This window comes from Podarcis cretensis (genome assembly GCF_951804945.1).
Source record: "Podarcis cretensis genome assembly, chromosome: 5".
In the NCBI taxonomy this organism is placed as follows: domain Eukaryota; kingdom Metazoa; phylum Chordata; class Lepidosauria; order Squamata; family Lacertidae; genus Podarcis; species Podarcis cretensis.
The window spans coordinates 19,616,540-19,639,815 of NC_137174.1; the positions used below are offsets into that span (position 1 = coordinate 19,616,540).

The 23,276-nt window shown below is 43.2% G+C and overlaps 1 protein-coding gene across 10 annotated transcripts in view; it reads left to right on the top strand.

The window, feature by feature from the left end:
* The window catches only part of ZMIZ1 (zinc finger MIZ-type containing 1), a 383,046-nt gene that overhangs the window by 240,282 nt on the left and 119,488 nt on the right, over positions 1–23,276 (top strand). For all 10 annotated transcript variants that reach the window (XM_079977006.1, XM_079977001.1, XM_079977009.1 and 7 more), the window contains 2 exons: positions 2,933–3,046; positions 15,990–16,095. In XM_079977006.1, the coding sequence (XP_079833132.1) occupies positions 2,933–3,046; positions 15,990–16,095 (220 nt within the window). The remainder of the gene's footprint in view (positions 1–2,932; positions 3,047–15,989; positions 16,096–23,276) is intronic.

Below are 23,276 nucleotides of genomic sequence, written 5' to 3' on the forward strand. Positions count from 1 at the left end.
TACCAAGCACCAGGTATTCTGTACACACAGAACCCCACATAGTTCAGACAAGCCTTAATACCAAATAGGCTTCACATGCTTAGCATAGAAATTGCAGCTAAGTTGAAATTGAGAAGAGTCTACATTATGGATTTACTGTGGGAAAGCACTGAGTTTAAGCTGATTCAATCAAAAGATCCCTTTTCAACATCTATACTGAAATATTTGGGTACTGGCACCTGCAGGCTTTGTTTATATTCATGGGGCAAGTTGCATTGCCTTGAAGAGAGGCAAATTCTCCTGCCAAAATGTAACACCAATAACCATAACAATCGGGGCAGACTTGGGTCTTTCAAATTTCAGCAATGCCCTGTGCGAGGCCAACATTCAGTGCCCGCCTCCTGCCTTCACTATGTCATAGTTGTGGTGCCCTGCGCACCCCCTAGGCTCAGCACCCAGTGCTGCAGAACCAGTCATGCTGCCCTAAACCCACCTCTGTAGTAATAGTATTTATGTAAGGCATTGCAGATGTTCAAAGCATTTAACTTACATTACCTTGGTAATCATTATGACATATCAGTTAACAGTATTATGTTTTATTTAGATGGTGGGCTGAGGGAACAGTAACTTAGGGCACGAAGTGAAATTTAACCAAGGGGCTTCCTGATTTGACAGCTCTGATTTGACAATTATGCCACTCCAGTTAGCTGAGTTATATCTCCTTATATATGCCTACTGTCCACACTCTTTGTTCCTTCTAAAAAGTCAGGTTCTGTCAAAATGATGAGGGAAGAGTAAGGATACAGTATGCAAACTGCACCCCAGGATGCAAAAGAATAGTTCTTTATTTTAGTTTTACTGAATAATATTTTTCCTGGTGCAGAATTTGAACAAAAAGGAGAGGTGGATGTTTCTCTTACTACTACTAACTATAGCAGTGTTTCCTTTCTCAGGAGAACAACTCAGTAGATGGTAGGGGTAAGAATGTGTCTTTTATATAGCTAGCCTACTGCTTTTCTATTCTATAAATGTATTTTAGTGCTACACTAGTTTAACTGCATTGGCTTTACCCCCCAAAATTGTTCTGAATCATTGTTAAGTGAGCATACTGACAACGGACTGTTAAGAAGCCCACAGAACTGCCGCTCCCACCTTTCCAATTGAAGTTACCGTATTTTTCGCCCTATAGGATGCACTTTTTCCCCTCCAAAAATGAAGGGGAAATGTGTGTGTGTCCTAGGGGGCGAATGCAGGCTTTCGCTGAAGCCTGGAGAGCGAGGGGGGTTGGTGCGCACCGACCCCTCTCGCTCTCCAGGCTTCAGGAAGCTATCCGCTAGCCGTGGGAGACGCAGCTCTCCAGAAGCTTGGGGCGCGCTGAGCTCAGCATGCCCCAAGCTTTGGGCTTTGCGCAGCGTTCCGCTAGCCGTGGGAGAGCCGCGCAAAGTTGCCCGGCTCTCCCACGACTAGTGGAGAGCTTGCCTGCACCCAGAAGCTTGGGGCACGCTGAGCTCAGCACGCCCCAAGCTTCGGGCTTTGCGCAGCGCTCCGCTAGCCGTGGGGCGCTTCCCCCACCCCAGCCCTGCACTTGGGGGGGGGATAAAAATATTTTTTTCTTTATTTCCCCCCCCCCAAAAAAAAACTAGGTGCGTCCTATGGGCCGGTGCGTCCTATGGGGCGAAAAATACGGTTCTATGTTGGTAGGCCCTTACGTATTGTATGATATATATGCAGTATAGTCCTCTGTTGTGGTACATATTATATTATGTTTGCATTTACTGTATAAGCACCAAAGGAATATATAGAACTTTAGTTACTGAAGTGAATACCAAGTCCTTGTAGAAATTACTTAAGATAGGGAAAGAGATGGAATATATAAACATCCACCACAGTGGTCTCTTCTCAAGGGGTTTGAAAGCAAATTATGTAGACATTTAAGGGCAAAATCCTTTCCATCTTCTAAATTTCTTAATAATTTTCATGGTTAGAGTACTTTGATGTAAAAGGGCAGAAACTGAACTCCGTAGAACATGGCTGTGATTTGGTCAGTCCCACAGAGAATGAGATAGTGAAGAATGCATTAACTCAGCAGGTGTCCATCAGGCACAAATTCACTTCTTCCTCCGAGGCATAATAGGAGATAAATTCTTTTTTCTGCTAGGGTGGAGAAGCAGTGTGATCTTTCTTCTGTAATCTTCAATATGTTCACTTATGTCGTCGTCACTGAAATACTTAGATGCAGTAGTTTCCCTCCATTTATTGTTTTTTCCACTTTATTACTATTGTACCTCGCCCTTCCTTTGAGTAGCTCAGGAGGGCTCGCACCTGGCATGGGTAGGTTAGTTAGCCTGGGACACTGAGGCAGACCCAGTAAAGCCAGATCTCACTGGCTAAGAAATGGTTTAAAAAAAGTGCTCAGTACTGTGAAAGACCACAATGGATATATGGCATATGAGAGAGAGAGTCCAATTTGTATGCCGCAGCTTTGTACTGTTAGCATATTTTGCATATCAATGTTGTAACCAAGAAGGAAGAGGAAAGAGAGCAGATGGACGTGAACTCATTCTATTACTTTATATATAGACAAAGGAGTAATTGGTAAGCATAGCCTATGTCTCTGATTTTAGACATAGTGTGAAAGGATTGTCAGGATTCTAGTGAGAATATGCAGACAAATATTGTGAATTTCAGAACTTTGAGGCTATGTGTCTATTAGCAACACTGTTGGGTCCAGTTGCCAAAGCAAAGATGGTGGCATTCAGCCAGGTCAAATAACTACAGTTGGGCGTTATGTGCCAGGATTGGTTACGGATTTTGGTACATATCCGTGAGAGAGAAAATTAGATACTGTGTATATAACCTGTGCCAGCTGTACCTATAAAATACCTAACCTAAAACATATTTAGTTGGAGAGCATCTATTTACCTAATTATATTTAATTTCCCTTCTCTCCCAGCACTTACAGAATCCTGCCAACTTCCACAATGCAGCTACAGAACTCCTGGATTGGTGTGGCGATCCGAGAGCGTTCCAGAGGCCCTTTGAACAGAGTCTGATGGGCTGTTTGACGGTATGTCAACTCTGGTGCAGCAGAATATTTTTCCACTGGCATTTTAAATTGCTGCCTGCATCCCTAATGATGGCTGGTTTGGGGAGGAGGAGGTGGAGGCTGTGCAGCTAAATGCACTGATTCATTGATTCATTACCCTCTTATTCCTCTTCCTTTCCCTCTCCATCCCTTTTCTAACAGAGCACCTGGGTTTTCTCATCCTATAAGTTGTGGGGTAAGAGATCATTAAAGGTTAGAAGATCTTGGATTTGAGAGGTGGATTTGTTCCTCCTCAGGGCTTTAGAACTAAACTCGGGGATTTTGACTAGCTTTGCAAATCAGTCAAGGAAAGCTACCAGTCCATGAAAAAGTTTACAAGCCCATTGCTTATATGTGTGTGTGTGTGTGTGTGTGTGTGTGTGTGTGTGTGTGTATATATATATATATATATATATATCCGTGTTATTCATATGGCCTAAACGAAATAAAAGGAAATTGCTTTTGTGAAGTTTCTGGTCTTCATTGTTTGGGCTTCTGACTTGGCTCAGAGAACTTGTTGAGTGGCTACCGTATTTTTCGTCCCATAGGACGCTCCGTCCCATAGGACGCACCTAGTTTTTTGGGGGGGAAATAAAGGAAATTTTTTTCCCTTTATTTCCCCCCCAAAAGCAGGTTGGGGAAACCAAACCAGGTCGAGGAACGGCGCTGCGCCTCCCTGAGCTTGTGGGGCTGGCCGATGTCTGCCTCAGGCGGCAGGCTGCTATCCGCAGCGTGGGGAGCCCTGCGGGGAAGCCCTGCAGGGCTCCCCACGCTGCGGATGTCTGTCCGGCGTTCGGGGCACTCTGCTTCAGGGCGCCCCACCCGCCGGGCGGCAGGCTGCTATCCGCAGCGTGGGGAGCCCTGCGGAGAACTCCCACAGGGCTGCCCAGGCTGCCGATGTGCTTCTGAAGCGCCAGGCGCTCCGCTTTCAGGGCGCCTGACGCTCCGGGAAGCAGGCTGCTATCCGCAGCCTAGACATCCCTGCCGGACCTCCTGCAGGGCTGCCCAGGCTGCGGATGTCTTCCTGAAGCCTGGAGAGCGAGAGGGGTCGGTGCGCACCGACCCCTCTCGCTCTCCAAGCTTCAGCGAAAGCCTGCATTCGCCCCATAGGACGCACCTAGATTTCCCCTTCATTTTTGGAGGGGGAAAAGTGCGTCTTATGGGGCGAAAAATACGGTATTTACAATCCTGTCTTAGACCATGCATACATTAGCCTTAGCTCTGCCTTCCACCTATGTCTCCCCTCTCCCCTTTCCTACCCAATCCAGCTGTGTTTGAGACGGTGCCATTATATTAAATACTACATACTGCATAGTAGTGTACACACAAACATATTCAACAAGTGAGCTGCTGCGGTAAGGTGACTGAGAATGTGTGGTGTGAACCAGGAAGTCTCCGGTTCAAAGCTACTATAGCCACAGACTCACTGAGTGGCCACAGGAAAGCCACTATTCTCTCACACCCAACTGTAATATCTCCACACAGAAATGGTGGGTACATTACACATCTTTACTGCTGAAGCTACATTTGTTCTGGCCTTGTAAGCTGCTGTTGCCAAATCACTGCAGTTCAGTGTTTGATGTGTTGTTTATCCATGGTTTTTCAGATCCGTTTAAAAAATAAATAATATAATATAATATAATATAATATAATATAATATAATATAATATAATATAATATAATATAATATACAGTGGTGCCTTGCAAGACGAAAAGAATCCGTTCCGCGATTCTCTTCGTCTAGCGGTTTTTTCGTCTTGCGAAGCAAGCCCATTGACGGCTTAGCGGATTAGCGCTATTAGCGGCTTAGCGGCTTTTAGCGGTTTATCAGCTTAGCGGATAAGCGGCTTAGCGGCTTAGAAAAAGGGGGGGAAGGGGGAAAAAGTCAGAAAAACTCGCAAGACATTTCGTCTTGCGAAGCAAGCCCATAGGGAAATTCGTTTTGCGAAGCACCTCCAAAACGGAAAACCCTTTCGTCTAGCGGGTTTTTCATCTTGCGAGGCATTCGTCTTGCAGGGCACCACTGTAAATCACTATTTAAGCACTAGCCTGTCTAGTGGGAAGAGGCAGAGTAGTGCTAGTAAGGCCTACTGAGCCTTTAATTGAACATTTTCTTCTTGTAACTTCCACTTCTGTTATTTCTTCCTGTTCATTGTAACTTCGGGATTCCCCCTTAATTGCCCCTTAATTCATCAACTTCCGTTCCTTCCAGGAGGTATAGGATGGACTGTTGGCTTTAGTTCCTGATATTCTTGCATTATTATATGTGTGTGTGTGTGTGTGTGTGTGTGTGTGTTACACAGTTTTGTGCATGTTTTAATTATATTGTAAATCATTTTGGGATGCTTTGTGAGAAGTGATTCGTAAACGAAATAATATTGTTGGTGTTATTGTTGTTAATGCTAGTTTGGTTTCAAAGAAAAATAAATAGAAATAGAAACTAGTAAGGCACTCCCCCACCAACAAAAGCTGACTAACTAAAGAACAATTCATCACTAATTCCCCAGCTGCTCTGAGAACAAAGCAGAAACAAAAAGGGCATAATGTGCAAAGAAAAAAGTTTTAGTGTAGAAGCAACCTGGATTCTCAAGCCTCACCTCCATTTACAGTATCCCTGCCTCTTGAGTGTTACTAATACCATTTATAGGCATAAAAGCGTTTCTTGGAAACACATTCTTTTTGTAACAAAATATGGAAACAAAAAAACAAAACAAAAAAACTTAACAATGTGTCTTATAGCTAAAGATACATCCTTACCAGTTCTTTTTGTTTTGTTTTTTTAATGAATGGCCACATTTGCCTCTGAATATTGGGGCAAGGATATGTTAGAAAACTCTGACTCTAAGGAACCATATCTAGGACTTCTCTTTAGAAACCTTATTCAAAATGGAATGTATGTAACATAATTCCCTTATCTACTTAAATCTTTGTTATGTGTTCAATGCTCTAGTCTAGAGTGTTTTTTATTCATTGGGTTATTTAATGATTATACCTCAAGTTATAGGGGGACGCGGGTGGCGCTGTGGGTAAAACCTCAGCGCCTAGGGCTTGCCGATCGCATGGTCAGCGGTTCGAATCCCCGTGGCGGGGTGAGCTCCCGTCTTTCGGTCCCAGCTCCTGCCCACCTAGCAGTTCGAAAGCACCCCTAAGTGCAAGTAGATAAATAGGTACCGCTTTATAGCGGGAAGGTAAACGGGGTTTCTGTGTGCTGCGCTGGTGCTGGCTCACCAGAGCAGCTTCGTCACGCTGGCCACGTGACCCGGAAGTGTCTCTGGACAGCGCTGGCCCCCGGCCTCTTAAGTGAGATGGGCGCAAAACCCTAGAGTCGGACACGACTAGCCCATACGGGCAGGGGTACCTTTACCTTTACCTTTACCTTTACCTTTACCTTTACCTTTACCTTTACCTCAAGTTATTATTAGGTAAAAGTTTCTGATTTATTTCTTATTCAACATTTAAATTTTTATTTGTTGCCAAAAGTAAAACGGAAATTACCATCCAGCCTGCAAACTTTATTTGCAAATATTTCTGTTGCCACCTTTCATTTATTCTGGTTTAGTACTGGTATTTTTAGTTTCCTTTTTACGTGTGTTTTTGTTCTTTTTACATGTGTTTAATTTGATTGCATGTTGCTTTGAGATATTGTAGAAACGTGAGAAGACAATAAATATTCAGATAATTTCAAGCACACTCAAGTGCCTTAAAACAGAACAATATGAGTTAGCAGCTGGTTGCCATTTTTTCAGTAACTGAAAAGCTTGCAAAATTAAATGAGGAAAAATTCGTTCTGACACCAGCAGGGGGGGTATGCATTTGTCTCTTTCTACCAGTTATGAGATTCACTGAGAGTTGTGTAATTAGTGGTTATTAAACTCTTGATTAGCAGGAGAGTTAGGTTAAGAGACATTTTCCTAGCAATATGATGATGTGATGAGGGAACCAGAGAAAGCTGCAGCCAAGTGATCAGTTTTCTATTTGAAAATATAAAGGGAACCCTTGCAGGCTGCAGTGTGGAAAAGCACTTTTTTCCCCTGCAGAAATGAGGAAAAAATGGTGGGCTGATTTGCTTTGTGTAGTTTCCTGTTGTCAGCTTGCATCAGACCCACTTCTTCCATCTTCATTTGCAAGCTATTCTTTCATTATGATGGGATCAGCACTAGGGAGAAATTGAATTCTGAACTTTCTGGGAATGGAGTTGGAATTTCAGCTTGCAGAGTCTGCTCATCCTTCCCCCTCCTTTTTTCAGCCCTGAAAACCTCTCTTCAGCTTCCCTTATCATGCTACTCCCATTGCCCTTTTCTTTTTCACGTTCTGCTTGTCCATACTAGATTCTCAACTTGGATCTCTCAACTTATAATCATTTCACCCTCTTGTGAAAAATACCGTATTTTTCACTCTATAAGACGCACCAGACCGTAAGACACACCTAGTTTTTGGAGGAGGAAAACAAGAAAAAAGTATTCTGAATCTCAGAAGCCAGAACAACAAGAGGGATCGCTGCGCAGCAAAAGCAGCGATCCCTCTTGCTGTTCTGGCTTCTGGGATAGTTGTGCAGCCTGCATTCGCTCCATAAGACGCACACACATTTCCCCCTACTTTTTAGGAGGGAATAAGTGAGTCTTATAGAGCAAAAAATACAGTAAATATATATATGTTGAGTTTTTAATCTTAGTTCTGTGTTTCTCAAACTTGGGTCTCCAGCTGTTGTTGGACTACAACTCTCATCATCCCTGACCACTGGTTGTGCTAGCTAGGAATGATGGGAGTTATAGTCGAGCTAGAGATCCAAGTCCGAGAAACACTGCCTTAGTTGGCAACTCATGTTTAACAGGTTCCGTATTTGGATCAAGCAAGGACCAACCACTGACTCACCCTGATCCAAGCTAAGGGCAAAGGGCCCATTAACCCTCTCTGCAGCTGCTCTCATTTGCCTGATGCCTTGGATCATCCAGCACCGGAGCCAGCAGGTGGGATGGATAATAAAGAGACAACTTTGCCAGAACATCTGTTGCTGTCCACACTGGTGGAGAAGATTAAAAAACCCCTTGCCCTTTACCTTGGCTTGGAAGGAAGCGGCTAAGATGCATATGGAACAGGGTTTGGAGTTCAGGGACCGTGCTCGGAGCCAGACTTGGCTCCTGAGCTGCCAGTTGTCTCTCCCAGCCTTAATTTGTAAGGCCGCCTCTCTTCTAAGTATAGAATAATGAGAGCAGACTATTTTATAAGTGCACTTTAAGGGTTCTGATCTCATAAAGCAGCAAATGGAGCATTCGTTCGGCAACTGCTGCCAACTTTCCCACTAGTTTAATTGAGTTAGAATGCAGCGCCGTGGTTGCAAAGCTGGTGCATTTAATTAACTTTAGAAGATAGAAGGGCTGTAGCTCACTGGCAGAGTACATACCTTGCATAGAGTTCAAACCTCTTTCCAGGTTAGGCTGGAAAGGCACCTGTCTGTCTCCCTGGAGAGCCACTGCCAGTTAGCATAGACAACACTTAGAGAGGTGGACCAAGGGAAGGAGGCAGCTGCTGCTCTGCCATATCTTGTCTTCCATGCACTTGTCTTGTGACATCAGTGGTTCTAGGTCACATGGGAAGAATCCATGATGCAGCTAGGCCTGTAGCCGGGGCGGGTAGAGGCTAGAGGGGGCTATCATTTTATTTTCTGTGCCCCCCCCAATATTTTTTAACCAATAATTCAGTCACCTGGAACCCATGTGTTTAAATGTATTTTTGTCCTGGTTGTTGTTGTTTTTCTCAGCAAGTTTGTGAGTGTGAGAGCCATTTTTATTTCATCCCCCCCCCAAAAAAAAATTTATTTGTTTTCACAATAATATAAACAAACACACAAAACAAACATAAATCATAGCCTTATTAAAATTTACAGTTATTAACTTTGTTAAGTGACTTCCTCACTTCCCCTTGGTTGAATTTCATTGCATGTCCTTTTAATTTTTATTTCATTTTTTGATCACAAGGCCATTGACAGTAGCTACAGGTTTCCTTTGAGCAGAATGCCTCAACAGCACATCTTTTCTCCTTTTGCCAAGGTGGATTGTGAGAAAAAGGGACCTCTTGAGAACCTGTCTGTTTCCCAGTCGGCAGTGGGAGAGAAATACATGTTAGGGGAGCTGGGAGAGGAGAGAGAATTCTGGAGGCTTCTGTCGAACTACATGGGAAATCATTTGTGGCCAAGGAGGCTAGCAATCCTATACTCTCTGGGTTGTATTAAACTACTCAGAGTAAACCCATTGAAATTAAGTTTGCTAGGTCTACTTTGAGTAGGGCTGTCACTGAATATCACTTATGCCAGTATATACGTGTGTTGATAATGTGACGTGTGGAGGGGATGAGAGAATTATGTTGAAACTTGAGGGCTGCTTGGAGAGAGGGGGAGATTTATTAAACCCTTTTCTCTTGTGAATCTCCCAAACTTCAACGTATTAAGAGGTAGACTGCCCTGAACCTGGAGATTCCATGTAGCACTCCAGTGACAGATATCTTTACTTCTCCAGGTTCAGAGGCAGTCTAACTCTGAATATTCTGAATGAAGGAGGCAAACAACAGAAAAGCACTATTGACTTCAGACCTTGCTTGTGGGCTTCAGTATTCACTGGGTGCTATAGGGAGAAGCAGGATGCTGGGTAAGATTAATCTTTGACTGATCCATCTTGCCCCAGCATCCTGCTTCTCACTATGATCCAGCACAGCTGTTCCTTACATTCAAGGGACTCCCATCTCTTGCGGGGATGCAGTTAGTGCCAGCACCATCCGTTAAGAGTTTGGGTGTAATCTTCGACACCTCCCTTTCCATGGAGGTGCACATTGCAGCTATAACAAAGGTGGCATTTTTTCATCTCGTTCAAGCTAAGCAGTTGGCTCCTTACCTCTCTCACCCTGACCTAGCCACTGTGATCCACGCGACGGTCACCTCCAGACTGGATTACTGTAACTCACTCTACGTGGGGCTGCCCTTGAGACTGACCCAGAAACTCCAGCAGGTGCAGAATGCTGCAGCGAGACTCCTTACGGGGTCCTTGCTGCGAGATCACATTCACCTGGTGCTATACCAGCTGCACTGGCTCCCAGTGAAGTACAGGATCAGGTTTAAGGTGCTGGTTTTAAACTTTAAAGCCCTATAAGGCCTAGGACCCTCGTACCTATGGGACCACCTCTCCTGGTATGTCCCATGGAGGACCTTACGGTCTTCAAACAAAAACATCTTGGAGGTCCCAGGCCACAGGGAGGTGAAGCTGGCCTCAACTAGAGCCAGGGCTTTTTCGGCTGTGGCCCTGATCCGGTGGAATGCTCTGTCACAAAAGACCAGAGCCCTGCGGGACTTGACATCTTTAGGCAGGGCCTGCAAGACAGAGCTGTTCCACCAGGCCTTTGGCCAAGGCAGAGTCTGACCCCCTCCTTTGGTAATCCTCACAGAACTCTAGCCCAATGGTTGCCATTAATTTGATTTTGACCTGATTTTAAAATGAATTGATTTTAGAATGCTGTGTTACTTTTGTTGTTGTTAGCCGCTCTGAGCCCGGCTTCGGCTGGGGAGGGCGGGATATAAATAATAATAAATTATTATTATTATTGCTTGCCCCCTTTGAAAGAAATGGTTTTTCTCTTTGGTTTATTAGAATCCAGGCTATTTTTATTTTTGCTAGCCTGTGAACACAACACAGTGCTTCAAGAATTTTAGCAAACTCTGCTGTTCTGAAGCATGAATATTTTTTTTATTCTGCATGCTATAAAACTGACCGAAAAATGAAACATTTTACCCCACTCCTCAGCCTAAAAAAGTTTCCAGAGTCACTTAAAATGATGAGTACTAAGAGCAGACAGTCATAAAGTGGGTCTCCCTTTGAGTGGGAAATTTGTTGTTGTTTAGTCGTTTAGTCGTGTACGACTCTTTGTGACCCCATGGACCAGAGCACGCCAGGCACTTCTGTCTTCCACTGCCTCCCGCAGCTTAGTCAATCTCATGCTGGTAGCTTCGAGAACACTGTCCAACCATCTCGTCCTCTGTCGTCCCCTTCTCCTTGTGCCCTCCATCTTTCCCAACATCAGGGTCTTTTCCAGGGAGTCTTCTCTTCTCATGAGGTGGCCAAAGTATTGGAGCCTCAGCTTCACGATCTGAAAATTTAAAATCATATAAATACACATACTTACTAGGGATGTAGGAGAGGGGAGTAAGCACTGCTTCTAGCGTTGTTGGTTGGAGAAGGTGAGAAAGCATGTACAGAGAAGGGAACGGATGATGGCTGGAATGTATTATGTACATTGTGACATCATAATGCTTTGTGTGGAGAGGAGTTGGGTTGATCGTCATGACAACCTAACCACAGTTACCCATGCCCTTAAAACATCTCAGATTGACTACTATAATGGGCTGCCCTTGGGGCTGCCCTTGAAGACTATTTGAAAGCTGCATTCGATTCAGAAAGCAGCTTCTATTTTTCCACTTCCAAGTGATCATTTTAAACCTATTACACCACTGCATAAAGAACTTCACTGGCTACAAATCTGCTTCTGAGTGCAATTTATAGTGCTAGTGTCTACCTTTAAAGCCTTTTTATACTCTGGCATCATCACCACCATCATCATTATAGTTGTACCCCACCTTATTGCCTGAAGGAAGTTTTGCTTCACTTTCAACTTGCCTGCGTATTGAAGTTGTCCTCGGTGGTTCTCCACCGTGTACCTCGGCCTCCAGAGAAGTTTGCCTGTTCTGCCTTTTGGTGCTGGGCAAAGCCCACCCCACCCCACCCGCCCCCCGCCGGGCTTTTTAATGTTGTTTTAGCATAGTTCATTTATATTTTTGTATTTTATCCTTTTTTTGTAAAATATCCCAGAAGCACATCTAAAGATTGATATATAAATCTTTTAAGCAAACTGATGGTGATACTACAATGTTTTCTGCACCCCTAAAAGAAGCCCAAGCTTGTAAAACAGCAAGCTAGAATAGGGGCAGGGGAAAGACCCTTGTTTGTGCTTTAGTGAGAATGTTTAAGGATTCTCTTGATTTGCCTTATGAGGCAAATGCTGATGCCTTATGAGGAACGGCTAAGGGAGCTGGGCATGTTTAGCCTGGAGAAGAGGAGGTTAAGGGGTGATATGATAGCCATGTTCAAATATATAAAAGGATGTCACATAGAGGAGGGAGAAAGGTTGTTTTCTGCTGCTCCAGAGAAGCGGACACGGAGCAATGGTTCCAAACTACAAGAAAGAAGATTCCACCTAAACATTAGGAAGAACTTCCTGACAGTAAGAGCTGTTCGACAGTGGAATTTTCTGCCAAGGAGTGTGGTGGAGTCTCCTTCTTTGGAGGTCTTTAAGCAGAGGCTTGACAACCATATGTCAGGAGTGCTCTGATGGTGTTTCCTGCTTGGCAGGAGGTTGGACTCGATGGCCCTTGTGGTCTCTTCCAACTCTATGATTCTATGATTCTATGATTTAGAAAACTCAGGCATGAATGTTTTTCTGCTCACCTCCTGGTGTTCAACTCTGCTTTATTTTTAATGAAGCAGCCGAGGAATTGCTAATTCCTCTAGAATGTCAGAGGGGACGCAGGTGGCGCTGTGGGTTAAAGCCTCAGCGCCTAGGACTTGCCGATCGAAAGGTCGGCGGTTCGAATCCCTGCGGTGGGGTGCGCTCCCGCTGCTCGGTCCCAGCGCCTGCCAACCTAGCAGTTCGAAAGCACCTCCGGGTGCAAGTAGATAAATAGGGACCGCTTACCAGCGGGAAGGTAAACGGCGTTTCCGTGTGCGGCTCTGGCTCGCCAGAGCAGCGATGTCACGCTGGCCACGTGACCCGGAAGTGTCTCCGGACAGCGCTGGCCCCTGGCCTCTTAAGTGAGATGGGCGCACAACCCCAGAGTCTGTCAAGACTGGCCCGTACGGGCAGGGGTACCTTTACCTTTACCTTTACCTAGAATGTCAGAGCTGCGGAAAGGAGTTGGGGGAAGAGTGGAGAGACTTAAACTTCCCCCCTTTCCCCCTTTGTCTTTGAAAAATCTTCCTAGAAACGTTTCTGTGAATGTAACTAGGAAGGCTGAATTCAGCATTACAGTGGTACCTTGGTTTACGAACTTAATCCGTTCTGGAAGTCCGTTCTTAAACCAAAGCATTCTTAAACCAAGACGTGCTTTCCCATAGCAGCGGGGGACTCAATTTACAAATGGAACACACTCAGCAGGAAGCGAAACATGTTCTTATTGCAAGGCAAAGTTCACAAATCAAAACACTTACTTCCGGGTTTGCAGCGTTCTTAATCCAAGTTGTTCATAAACTAAGCTGTTTTTTAAACCAAGGTACCACTGTACTGCCTCAACACTGAAGAAGAGAGAGTAATTTGAAGGCTAGCACACAAAAGCATAGGAGCCAACACCTAGGGGCCAAGGGGGTCTTAGCCCCTCCCCAATGAAATATTTGAGGGGGCTACCCCCCCACCCAGTTAATGGGCATTGCGATTCAGATGGCATGCATGTACCATATCATGTGATTGATTATGCTGGGCAGACTTACCTCCCCCCCCCCCTGTATTTTATTCAAGTTGGCACCCCTGCACAGAACTGAAAATACGTTGGTCCTGATTTCTCAAAAGAGACCACCACAGAAATGTTATCAGAGTGATTTCCTTGTTATAAATAAAGTTTAATCTCTTGATTAAATAGGAAAGATTAAGTTGTTAAACCTTTTGCATTGTGTTACCTGAATTTATAGCAGGCTTATACATAGCCACTTGCTATTAAGAATTGACTTCTGGTAACCAGGCAAAATAGCAAGCTTTGCAAATATTGGTTCTGTTAGACCCCAAGTGACCTAAGAATTATATATAAGCGGACTGGACAGTAGGACTTGTGAGCTAGTAACTTTTGTTGAGTAATTTGCAGCGCTGATTTATAGACAAGCTTAAATATGTCACTAATGCTATGCAACTCACACTGAAATTCAACCAACACTCTTTCTCCTCTAGTTTGCTTGCCATGTAAGTTAAGAATGATGGTATAAAGAATGCAGCACTTGAAAAAGTGATGTTTTCTCAACTGTTTTTGTCCAGGAAAACAGAGGTTAGGTTGAAACTAAGAAGAAAACACTGCTTCCACTAAGATAATATGAACATGGAAACCAAATCAGATGTTATTAACCAAGAGTTTTGTGGCACCTTATATATTGATAAACCAAATCTGACACAGAAAGTATCCATGTTATAGCGGTAGATGCAGTCTAACTGGGGGGGGGGGAGTATTAATTCAAAAGTGGAATTATTTCTACACATCAGCTTCCCCTGCAGATGTTTAGCTTTTAGTTTTCAAATTGCAACAGCAATGAACTAGCCATCCATCAATCTCAGTGTTATTCATGTTGTGAATCTTTATTGTTAATTAGGAAAAGTGGGTACTGGAGGGCAGTTCAGATTAATAAGAGTCATGCAATTGTGCTGACTAGTTAACGTAGAATAGGAAAATTTCATTACCATTTATAGGTTATCACATATCTTTGTTTCCCATTCTCTTCTCTATCGTTGTTTTATGGCAAGCTAGTGTTGGACACAGATAATTGCACACTAATGAGTGCCCTCTTTAATTCATCAAAGGTCTTTCATATTGAAGCAGAGGTGACAAAAACAATTTATTTCTTGAATTGTAAGCTCTTTTGAATAGGGTGTAGCTGGAAATAAAGGTTGGTATAAAAGAAAAGAAAAATAATGCCACTAAATGTCTTGCTGTTCGTCTTTAACTTCTGTTTTAAAGGAATGTTGGGGCAACTCAGAAATAATACACATATGATATAGTGTGTATGAACTGAGGCTACTTTTGGATTCTGGAGGTTCTGCTGATCTGATCACAGCTGTGAGTTGGAGGACATGGCCAAAGGTCACATAAAAGCTGTAGTCTTCATTGTAAAGCCATTATTTTGATAAGTGGTTAAAATAAATCAAATGTGTTTCCCTTATTTTCATTGTGCTGTATTGGCATGTTTTGTTCTAAATACAATAACTGAGTTTCTGAAGAGCACATTTGATCATTTTTATAGGGTCCAATGCCATGTGAATAATAGTCCCTGCTTGTACAGGGTGAGTCCTTCAAAAGAGACCCCGTGGAACATGTGTACTCTGTATCTATGGGGCTGCTTTTAAAGTTCTCACCCTGTACAAGCATATCTTTGTGCAGCATCAGAGGCCCATTCTTCTCCCTGGATAGAAAGTAGCATGTGACCTGACATACTGCCAAGCTTACCTGTACCTAAGATCTTCCTGAATCTGCTGTGTCTTCCCCTCAGCTTCCTTCTCATCCTGATAATGATGAGACAAATGTGTGTGTATAAGCAGGGCAATTCTGGTAGTTAAGGTGCAGTCTGGTAGTCAAGATCTCAAGCCAAGTCTCAAATACAGTGAAACATGAAACAGCTGTCTCCATTAAAATTCCCTTTAAGAACTTGCTTACATTTAAATCTTGGTAGTTTATTTTTATGTTTAAAGAGTCTTTCTCTCATGGCAAAAAGTCAAAATGATGACTCTCAGATTCAGTGTATGCTCTGCTGGTAAAGCTGTGGGAGATGGTGTGTTCCAGTGGATAGATGTGTTATCGGCTTGGAGCCAAGTTTAAGTCCGTGTTCATTTCTGGGCAATCTGGATGACGCTGTGCCAGCTCCCACACAATCCACTTCAATCCTGCAGAATGTAAATAGGAATTGTAGTGGCCTGTTTTACAGGGTTGTTGCAATGTGGCTAAATGAGAAAGAAATTAATGCACATCTTGCTTCACAAAAGCTCTATGAAAACCACAGTGACTTTTAAAAAAGACAGAGCAACAAACCTCCTTGGTACTGTTCTTTATATTGCGGGTGATGCTACAAACACGTTGGCTAGCTTGCTACAACTGTGCAGTAACTCTCAGTGAATGATTCCCTTTCTTCCTTCTTCCCAGGTTGTTAGCAGAGTGGCAGCACAGCAGGGCTTTGACCTGGACCTTGGATACAGGCTGCTGGCCGTTTGTGCAGCCAACAGAGACAAGTTCACGCCAAAATCAGCTGGTAAGAAAGTTCCATTTTTCTTTCTAGCAGTTGCCTGTTGACAGAGAGAATCTTGACACACTTTGCTCTGCTGTAGGAAATGGATAGGCTTCTGCCATATAGTTTAGCATTACTAGTATGAAGTACTGAAACAGGATCCCTGACATCCATTCCCTTTCTGTATTCCTCAGGCTATATCATTTATTTGCCACATCAGCTGCAGAGAAGTGCTGCCTGGGTGTGCATGTGTGTACTGGACAGATAGACATTTTTTGCAGTTCTTTGACATTTCCAGAGGAGGGATGTTGCAAATATGATGTCCTGCTCCAAATAAGTATCCACTGCAAGTTTAAAAACATTATCATCCAATCCATAAAAAAGCTGCTACAAGTGGGTACATGATATGATTATCAGTTAAGCCAACCACTGAGATGATTTGCAAGAATGCTACTTTGTATTGCACAACAATACAAATGGAATGGGGAGCCTGATGCACTGTTAAACCTATTGCAGTTAACATGCATGTGTTGTGAACGTTGCATATCATTTTTTGCAGATGAGTGTCTTAAACATGATGTTTATGTGTGGGAAAGTGGCAATATCTATGGCAGTTAAGGAACAGGTTTCATTGTGACTGGAGAGACAAATAAAAATGGAAAAACTTCAGCAATGTGTGTGGCTGTTGCAGTGATGAGGAATGTCAGTTAAGCTTTCAGGTGTACGTGTGGTTATCTCTGGACTTTGTGTTGTTTCTTAATATGTTTTGGTTCTAAGAACTTCGATATATTAAGGGTTGTGCACATGATTCTTACAGCAACTTTATACATAATAATTTCCCTTCCAACTCTCCCATTCCACTCTGTTCTTCTATACCTGTGATTCCTATCTAGCAGGGGCTTGGGCTAATGACCCTTGAGGTCCCTTCCAACTCGACACTTCTAAAATAAGGAGTCTCTGATACAAATGTTGATGTCTTAGTAAAATTGGGTGAAAGAATAAAAGGAGAATTCCCTGGATGCCTAGATTCAGGTTTGAGGCAAGTTCTATTTGGTGAGAGAACCCCAGCAGAAATTTACAATCCCCAAACAGGCAGGAAAGCAAAGCATGGAAATATAGGCTGTTGGACCTTTAAAATACCCCCTTCTAAGTTACTTCCAAAGTCTCCCGCTTCCCTTAGCATAGAAAGAGACTGTGCATTTGGAGAGTTAAAAATGGCTTGCTTACAAACACGTCACGTGATCCTGCATTGCAGGGAGGTTGGACTAGATGGTCCTTGGATCCCTTCCAACTGTAAAGTTCTAATGATTCTAATTTCTGGACAGAACTACATGTTTTGATGGCAAACATGTTTTCCAAATGCATGTTTGCTGGTTAATAGTAATGAAATAGTTTGGGCATAGTGCTAAATTATAGTTCAACATTATAAGAACGGGCCTTGGGTTCATGCACTCACCCCTTCCAACATGATCACGGGGAGCAGAGTAGACTTCTGATTGAAACTTAGCATTCTTTCTGGACCCAGAAAAATGGCAGCTAGTATTAGCTGTTATTTAGAACAGCCTTTGACAACCTGGTGTCCTCCAGGTGTTTTGGGATGTTTCAGCTGGCTGGAGCTGATGCGTGATGTCGACCAAAACATTTGCAGGATGCCAGGTGTTTCCTAAAGTTTATGAATAAATAAAGGTAAAACCCAGATAAACTGTGGATACACAGCTATGGTTTAGAGAAGCAAGGAAACTTCAGATTGTGGTTAATCACCCTGGCTTGTTTCCCTGGCTTGATGTGATCATCAAATGAAAGGTGCCCTAGAAAAGAAGGAGGAGAAGGAGAAGAAGTCTAAAAGGGGTGGTAGTGAAGATTTTATAAACTTCCCAGCATAATCACCTATATGAGATTATTACTAAGATCACACAAATGACTATTTACAAGCTTGGGTTATTGGAGAAAGAGATGTCTGCCTTAATCCTTCTCCATTAGTCACTAAGCCAGCCTTTCTCAACTTTGGGTCTAGGCCTGTGTAAAGAGGGCGGGCAGCCAGGTCCACTTTTCCTGGGCCTCAAAGGGCTCAGATAGCCCGGGGTGCCTGCCAGGGGCCTGCTGGACTTACGCTGTCATGCCAAGAACAAGACCCCTACCCTGAGGCTCAGACAAGCTCTGCACAGGCCTGCTTGGGTCCCTAAATGTTGTTGGACTGCAACAATGTTTCCGAGCACAATTCAGAGTGTTGGTGCTGACCTTTAAAGCCCTAAATGGCCTTGGTCCAGTATACCTGAAAGAGCGTCTCCACCCCCATCCTTCTGCCTGGACACTGAGGTCCAGCGCTGAGGGCCTTCTGACGGTTCCCTCACTGTGAGAAGCCAAGTTACAGGGAACCAGGCACAAGGCCTTCTCGGTAGTGGCACCTGCCCTGTGGAACGCCCTCCCACCAGATGTCAGAGAACAACAACTACCAGACTTTTAGAAGACATCTGAAGGCAGCCCTGTTTAGGGAAGCTTTTAATGTTTGATGGACTACTATATTTTAATATGTTGTTGGAAGCTGCCCAGAGTGGCTGGTGAAACCCAGCCAGATGGGTGGGGTATAAATTATTATTATTATTATTATTATTATTATTATTATTATTATTAATCCTGTGGCAGTGATCAGGGATGATGGGAGTTGTAGTACATCTGAGGACTCAAGGTTGAGAAAGGCTGCCCAAACTCTCTGGACAGAATCTTCACAGATGATTGGATTTCCTTTAAATCTGGCTGTTAACAAATTTCCTAGTGAGCTATTCTATGGAGTGATGGTATCAAGTTTTTGCACCGTGGATCATACAGGAAAGTTACAAGAACTGCATTTTAAAAAATAGCTGTGACCCATTTGTGGAGCCCAACCATCAGTTAAAAGACTAATGTTTTAGTATTTAAGACCCTGCCCCGTCGTGTCTTTTTTCCACTATTTCTCAGACCAATAAGGGAAAATAAACTAGGGTGTATGGCTTTTCTCTGCCTTTTTTCTGGTGCTTATGAAATGGTTGTGAGTTCAGTTAGCATCTTGGTCGCCAGAAAGAAATATAGATACATTAGCTAGATTTATGGCTCTGTGGTTGTAAAGAGAGATACTTTCACGTGGATACAGTCAAGGCTAAATAGAGAAAAATCAGGATAAATTTTGACAGCAAACTTCCAGCTGCACTTCCCAATACCCGCCTTTCTAAGAAGACAAGACCTCAGACATTTTTACTTTGTCACTGATACAGCAGCAGCAATGTGCTTGTTTTTGTGAGCTGAAATCTTGTTATTTGAACCAGTCACTTTTAAGAGTTGGCATTTTGTGCTACTTCTATGCTGCCAGTTCGGAAAACATTTCCTCCACAGGGAGCTTGTTGTGTGAACTGTTACAAATAGCTCTGTATTTAGCATGATGGGCCTTCAGAGAACATCATTGCACAAGGGAGATCAACTTCCTTATCTTCTTAATAGATCATATCCAGCTTTTCTAAAAGAGTAATGTTTTAAAAGTAACTGGCATGAGGAAAATGTCACAGTCATGACAAAAATTAATTGGCCATTGGCAACAAATGGCTTCCAAGTGTTTGTACAATAATGGAGCTGGATTTGAATTAATCTCCATGTTTATTGGAGTGAAATTAATTCAACAGAATTGGTGGGGAAGTGTGCCCGTTCATTCAATTTCCATTTTGCAACTTTCTATAAGTTAATGACTTGGTAGTTGCTTAACTTGCCGTTTTTAATTTTAGTCATGTCAGGCTTTAACCGTAGAATGTGTTCTTAAGAAATCATTTGCAATCCTTGAACAATTTGCGTTCATGATCCTTGCAACTCTGTAAGGCAGGTTATTATTATGATGCCTGTATTGCAGACGATGGGATGGGTACAGCCACTCAGCAAGTTCAGGATAGAGGTAAGATTTGAACTGGCAAATTCTCTGCTCAAGGTCTCAGCCACTACACTACACCTGAAGTGATTCTCCTGAACTACTTTGGATCTTTTCTGACATTTAAGGGATCCTAGGAAGTCAGCTACTCTTACGATTAAAGTTACTTGCTATTAATCAAAATCTGCCCTTTTCATCTGGGACAAATATCTTTGTGTTTGGGGGCATTCCCAGATGCCCGTCCAAAGTAACCCATCCAGGTACTGTATTTTGACCAGTGCTCTCTTATCTTCTGCCCAATATAGTTATCAATATCGCAGTGTTTGCTTTTCATTTGCAAGTCTTTACAGACTTCGGTTCCTGTATGATCAACTCCTATGAGTGCCATGTTGAAAAGTGTTTTATCTCAGATTTCAAAGAGAAAACACATGTTAGTGTAGTTACGGTCTTTTTTTAGAAGAGGACATTCTGCCACATTTTAACTTAATGGTCTTCACATTTTAGAGCTCTTTGCTCTTCTTATTTTGGTAAAGAAATAATTCCTTTTGGGGTCATCTGTGCTGCTAACCAGGATTTTGAGTGCAGGATGAAGTGATGATTTTAAGTCTTATTTGTTTAGCCTAGCTAATCCCCAGTTATCCCTGTGGTTAATTTGAATTGTTTTTAAGAACGCTAAGGGCAGGAGTCAAGTGGTGTGAACAAGCATTCGAAAATTAGAGTGCAATCCTGAAAGAAGAATATAATAAAGTTGTGCCTGTGTTATGCCCTATGATCTGCTACTTGTCAATGTAGCCTTGGCATTTCCTCCTTTATTAACAAGAATAGTGCTTAGTGTTTTGGAGTATTCAAAGCACATCGTCGGGCCTTTCCATTGGGTCCTCTGGAGTTGGCCACCCCTCTCCGAAGCTGGGCAGTGTGCCAGGCTGGGCGCAGTGGGCTCCCTCAGGGGCACACTCAGCAGGAGCTCGTGCTGATGCCAGGCACAAACGATCCCGTGGCATGCAAAAAAATGTGGGTGCCCTGCCCCTTCATGGGGAATGTTGTGGGGGCTGGAGCACCCACAGCCCACACACTCAGCACCTATGAAGCACATCATATAGTGCATTTAAGGTGGAATTGTTTTATGATCACCCTCCATATTGCGGATGGGGGAACAAAGTGAGACTGAAAGACTATTATGTGCCAAAGGCCACTTAATGCATTTGTTGATTTCCCATTTCAACATCGGCCTCTTAGTCCCTGCAAGTTCTGTGCTCGACTTGCTCCTCTCTCTTGGCAGGAGGTCAGATGCAACATTTCCCACCTTGAAGGTAAATGAAACACAGCTTCTTCTAAATACACATGACATTTGGTCCTGAAACAATTGTTAGCGAGTGGCATTGACTTGTTACCGCACAGCAGGTAGGTCATGAGCTTGTTTGCTTCCACACTGCAGACCTCTACACTGTTTGACTCTACGCTGCCTCCCTCTTTCATTGAGCCACATTGAGACTGCATAATGGAAGAAGTAGGGACAGTATTGTCTTTCTGGGTCCTGGCATGACTCCATTCCCCACCACACTATAGCTCATTGGTGCCTTCTCACAATGCTACAAATTCCTCCAGGTCAGACATGTATCTTTGTCTAGGCAATATCCATTATTGCTGCTTGATTACTGCCTGTCAGCCTGCTAGACCCTCTGTATATCCAAGTATACCAACTTCCTTTGAAAGCTGGAAGGATGTCAGTTTCCTTATCAGTCTTCCTGCCCTCCCTCTTAACAGTTTCCTTGCATCAGACCTTGGCCTCCAATTGACTATGCCTTTGAATTGGCCCTTCCTTCAGGAAATTCCCATTCTTCATGTAGCTACCAGATCAAGGATTCTAGTACTTACACTTTAGCTCTCTGCATGTTCAGGTGCCAAAGCCCAGTGCTGAGAGTACATATTCAGAGATAATGACAATAAAAGCAAAAGTCACATGCATATCCTTTGTATTGTATTATATTTCCTGTGTAAGGTTGTAATATGAAGTTCATGCATTCTCCCCAAAGTAGGTTTCCTTTGTTACTCTTTCCATCCAGAGATGCTTATTCAGATTGCTAGAGGAGAGTCATGGTACCCTCCAAATGTTATTGGACTACAGCTCTCATCAGGTGGACCACAGTATAGCTAGTGATCAGGAATGTAGTCTAAAACATCTGGAGTACACAGTATTGGCCACCCTTTTGCTAGAGGCTGAAGCAAGAGGAGCATTGTCTGCCTCCTCTATATTTAAACAACAGAAGGTGATACATTGCTTTCAAAGGATCTGTCTCAGCAAAAAATAGATATATTCCTTTGGGCACTTATTTGGGATGGGGTGGGGGCTAAAAGAAGGAAATAAACCTGCTATACTTAAATGTTTTACGGAATATTTGAATGGTGTGCTGTGATCCGTTTGTTCATTCCTCCTGGTGCTGCTTTGCTCTTGGCAGAAGAGCAAGCAGGGGCCAGGCAAGGGGACTGAGTGCAGGATGAGATCACACACGAAAGCTTTGTCAGTGAGAGACACTGTTTGATATCTCTGCAGGCAGATGAAAGGGAGAGGGGAGGTGGGAGGAGCAGCTCCAGGGCAGGAATGTGCAGGAGAAAGTACCTTTGCAGATACTGAAGCAAATTAATCTTAGACCACCTGGATAGGAGGCTCAATGTGAGATGTTTGATAGCAGAAATAGCAGTTCTGTTCTTTCCTTCAGCTCACTTCAGATGTCAGCCAAATTTCAACCTTGATAGAGTCAGTGACTTTATTAATTTTTTAATATAGTGAGAGGGGAGTGCCGCTGAATCATCATTGTGATTGTCAGCTTTGTTAAAAAAAATACTATTTAGTAGTTTTGAATGTATATGATTAGGTAGTGTTACAAAGGATGTGTCTTGTGGTACAGTCACAAGAGTCATATCATGCCTGTATCACTTTAGGTAGAACATATTGCATCTTTGACTGGTTCACCGTGCTGCAACCATGTCAGGAAAAAAGAATTTTAGCTGCCTCTTCAGTATGCTAACTTTCCATCTGCAGTGTTTTTGGTTTTGTTCAAATGTATGAAGCTCTACCTGCAGTCTTCAGTGGGACAATCCAGGAAGGGGCAGTGTTCAATTTGGCCATTGTTCTGTAATTTGTCAAGATTGCTCCTTGCCCTTCAGAGTTTTGAATAGGTTTTCTGTAATATTTAGTGGAAGTAAACTTTTTAAAAAACTAACACAACTTGGTTGCTCTGTTTGTTCAGTCTGTTTGTTTCCTAAGTTATTTAGAGTGTGTCTGGGGACATGGCTTAAAAAAAGATGAATCTTATGTTTG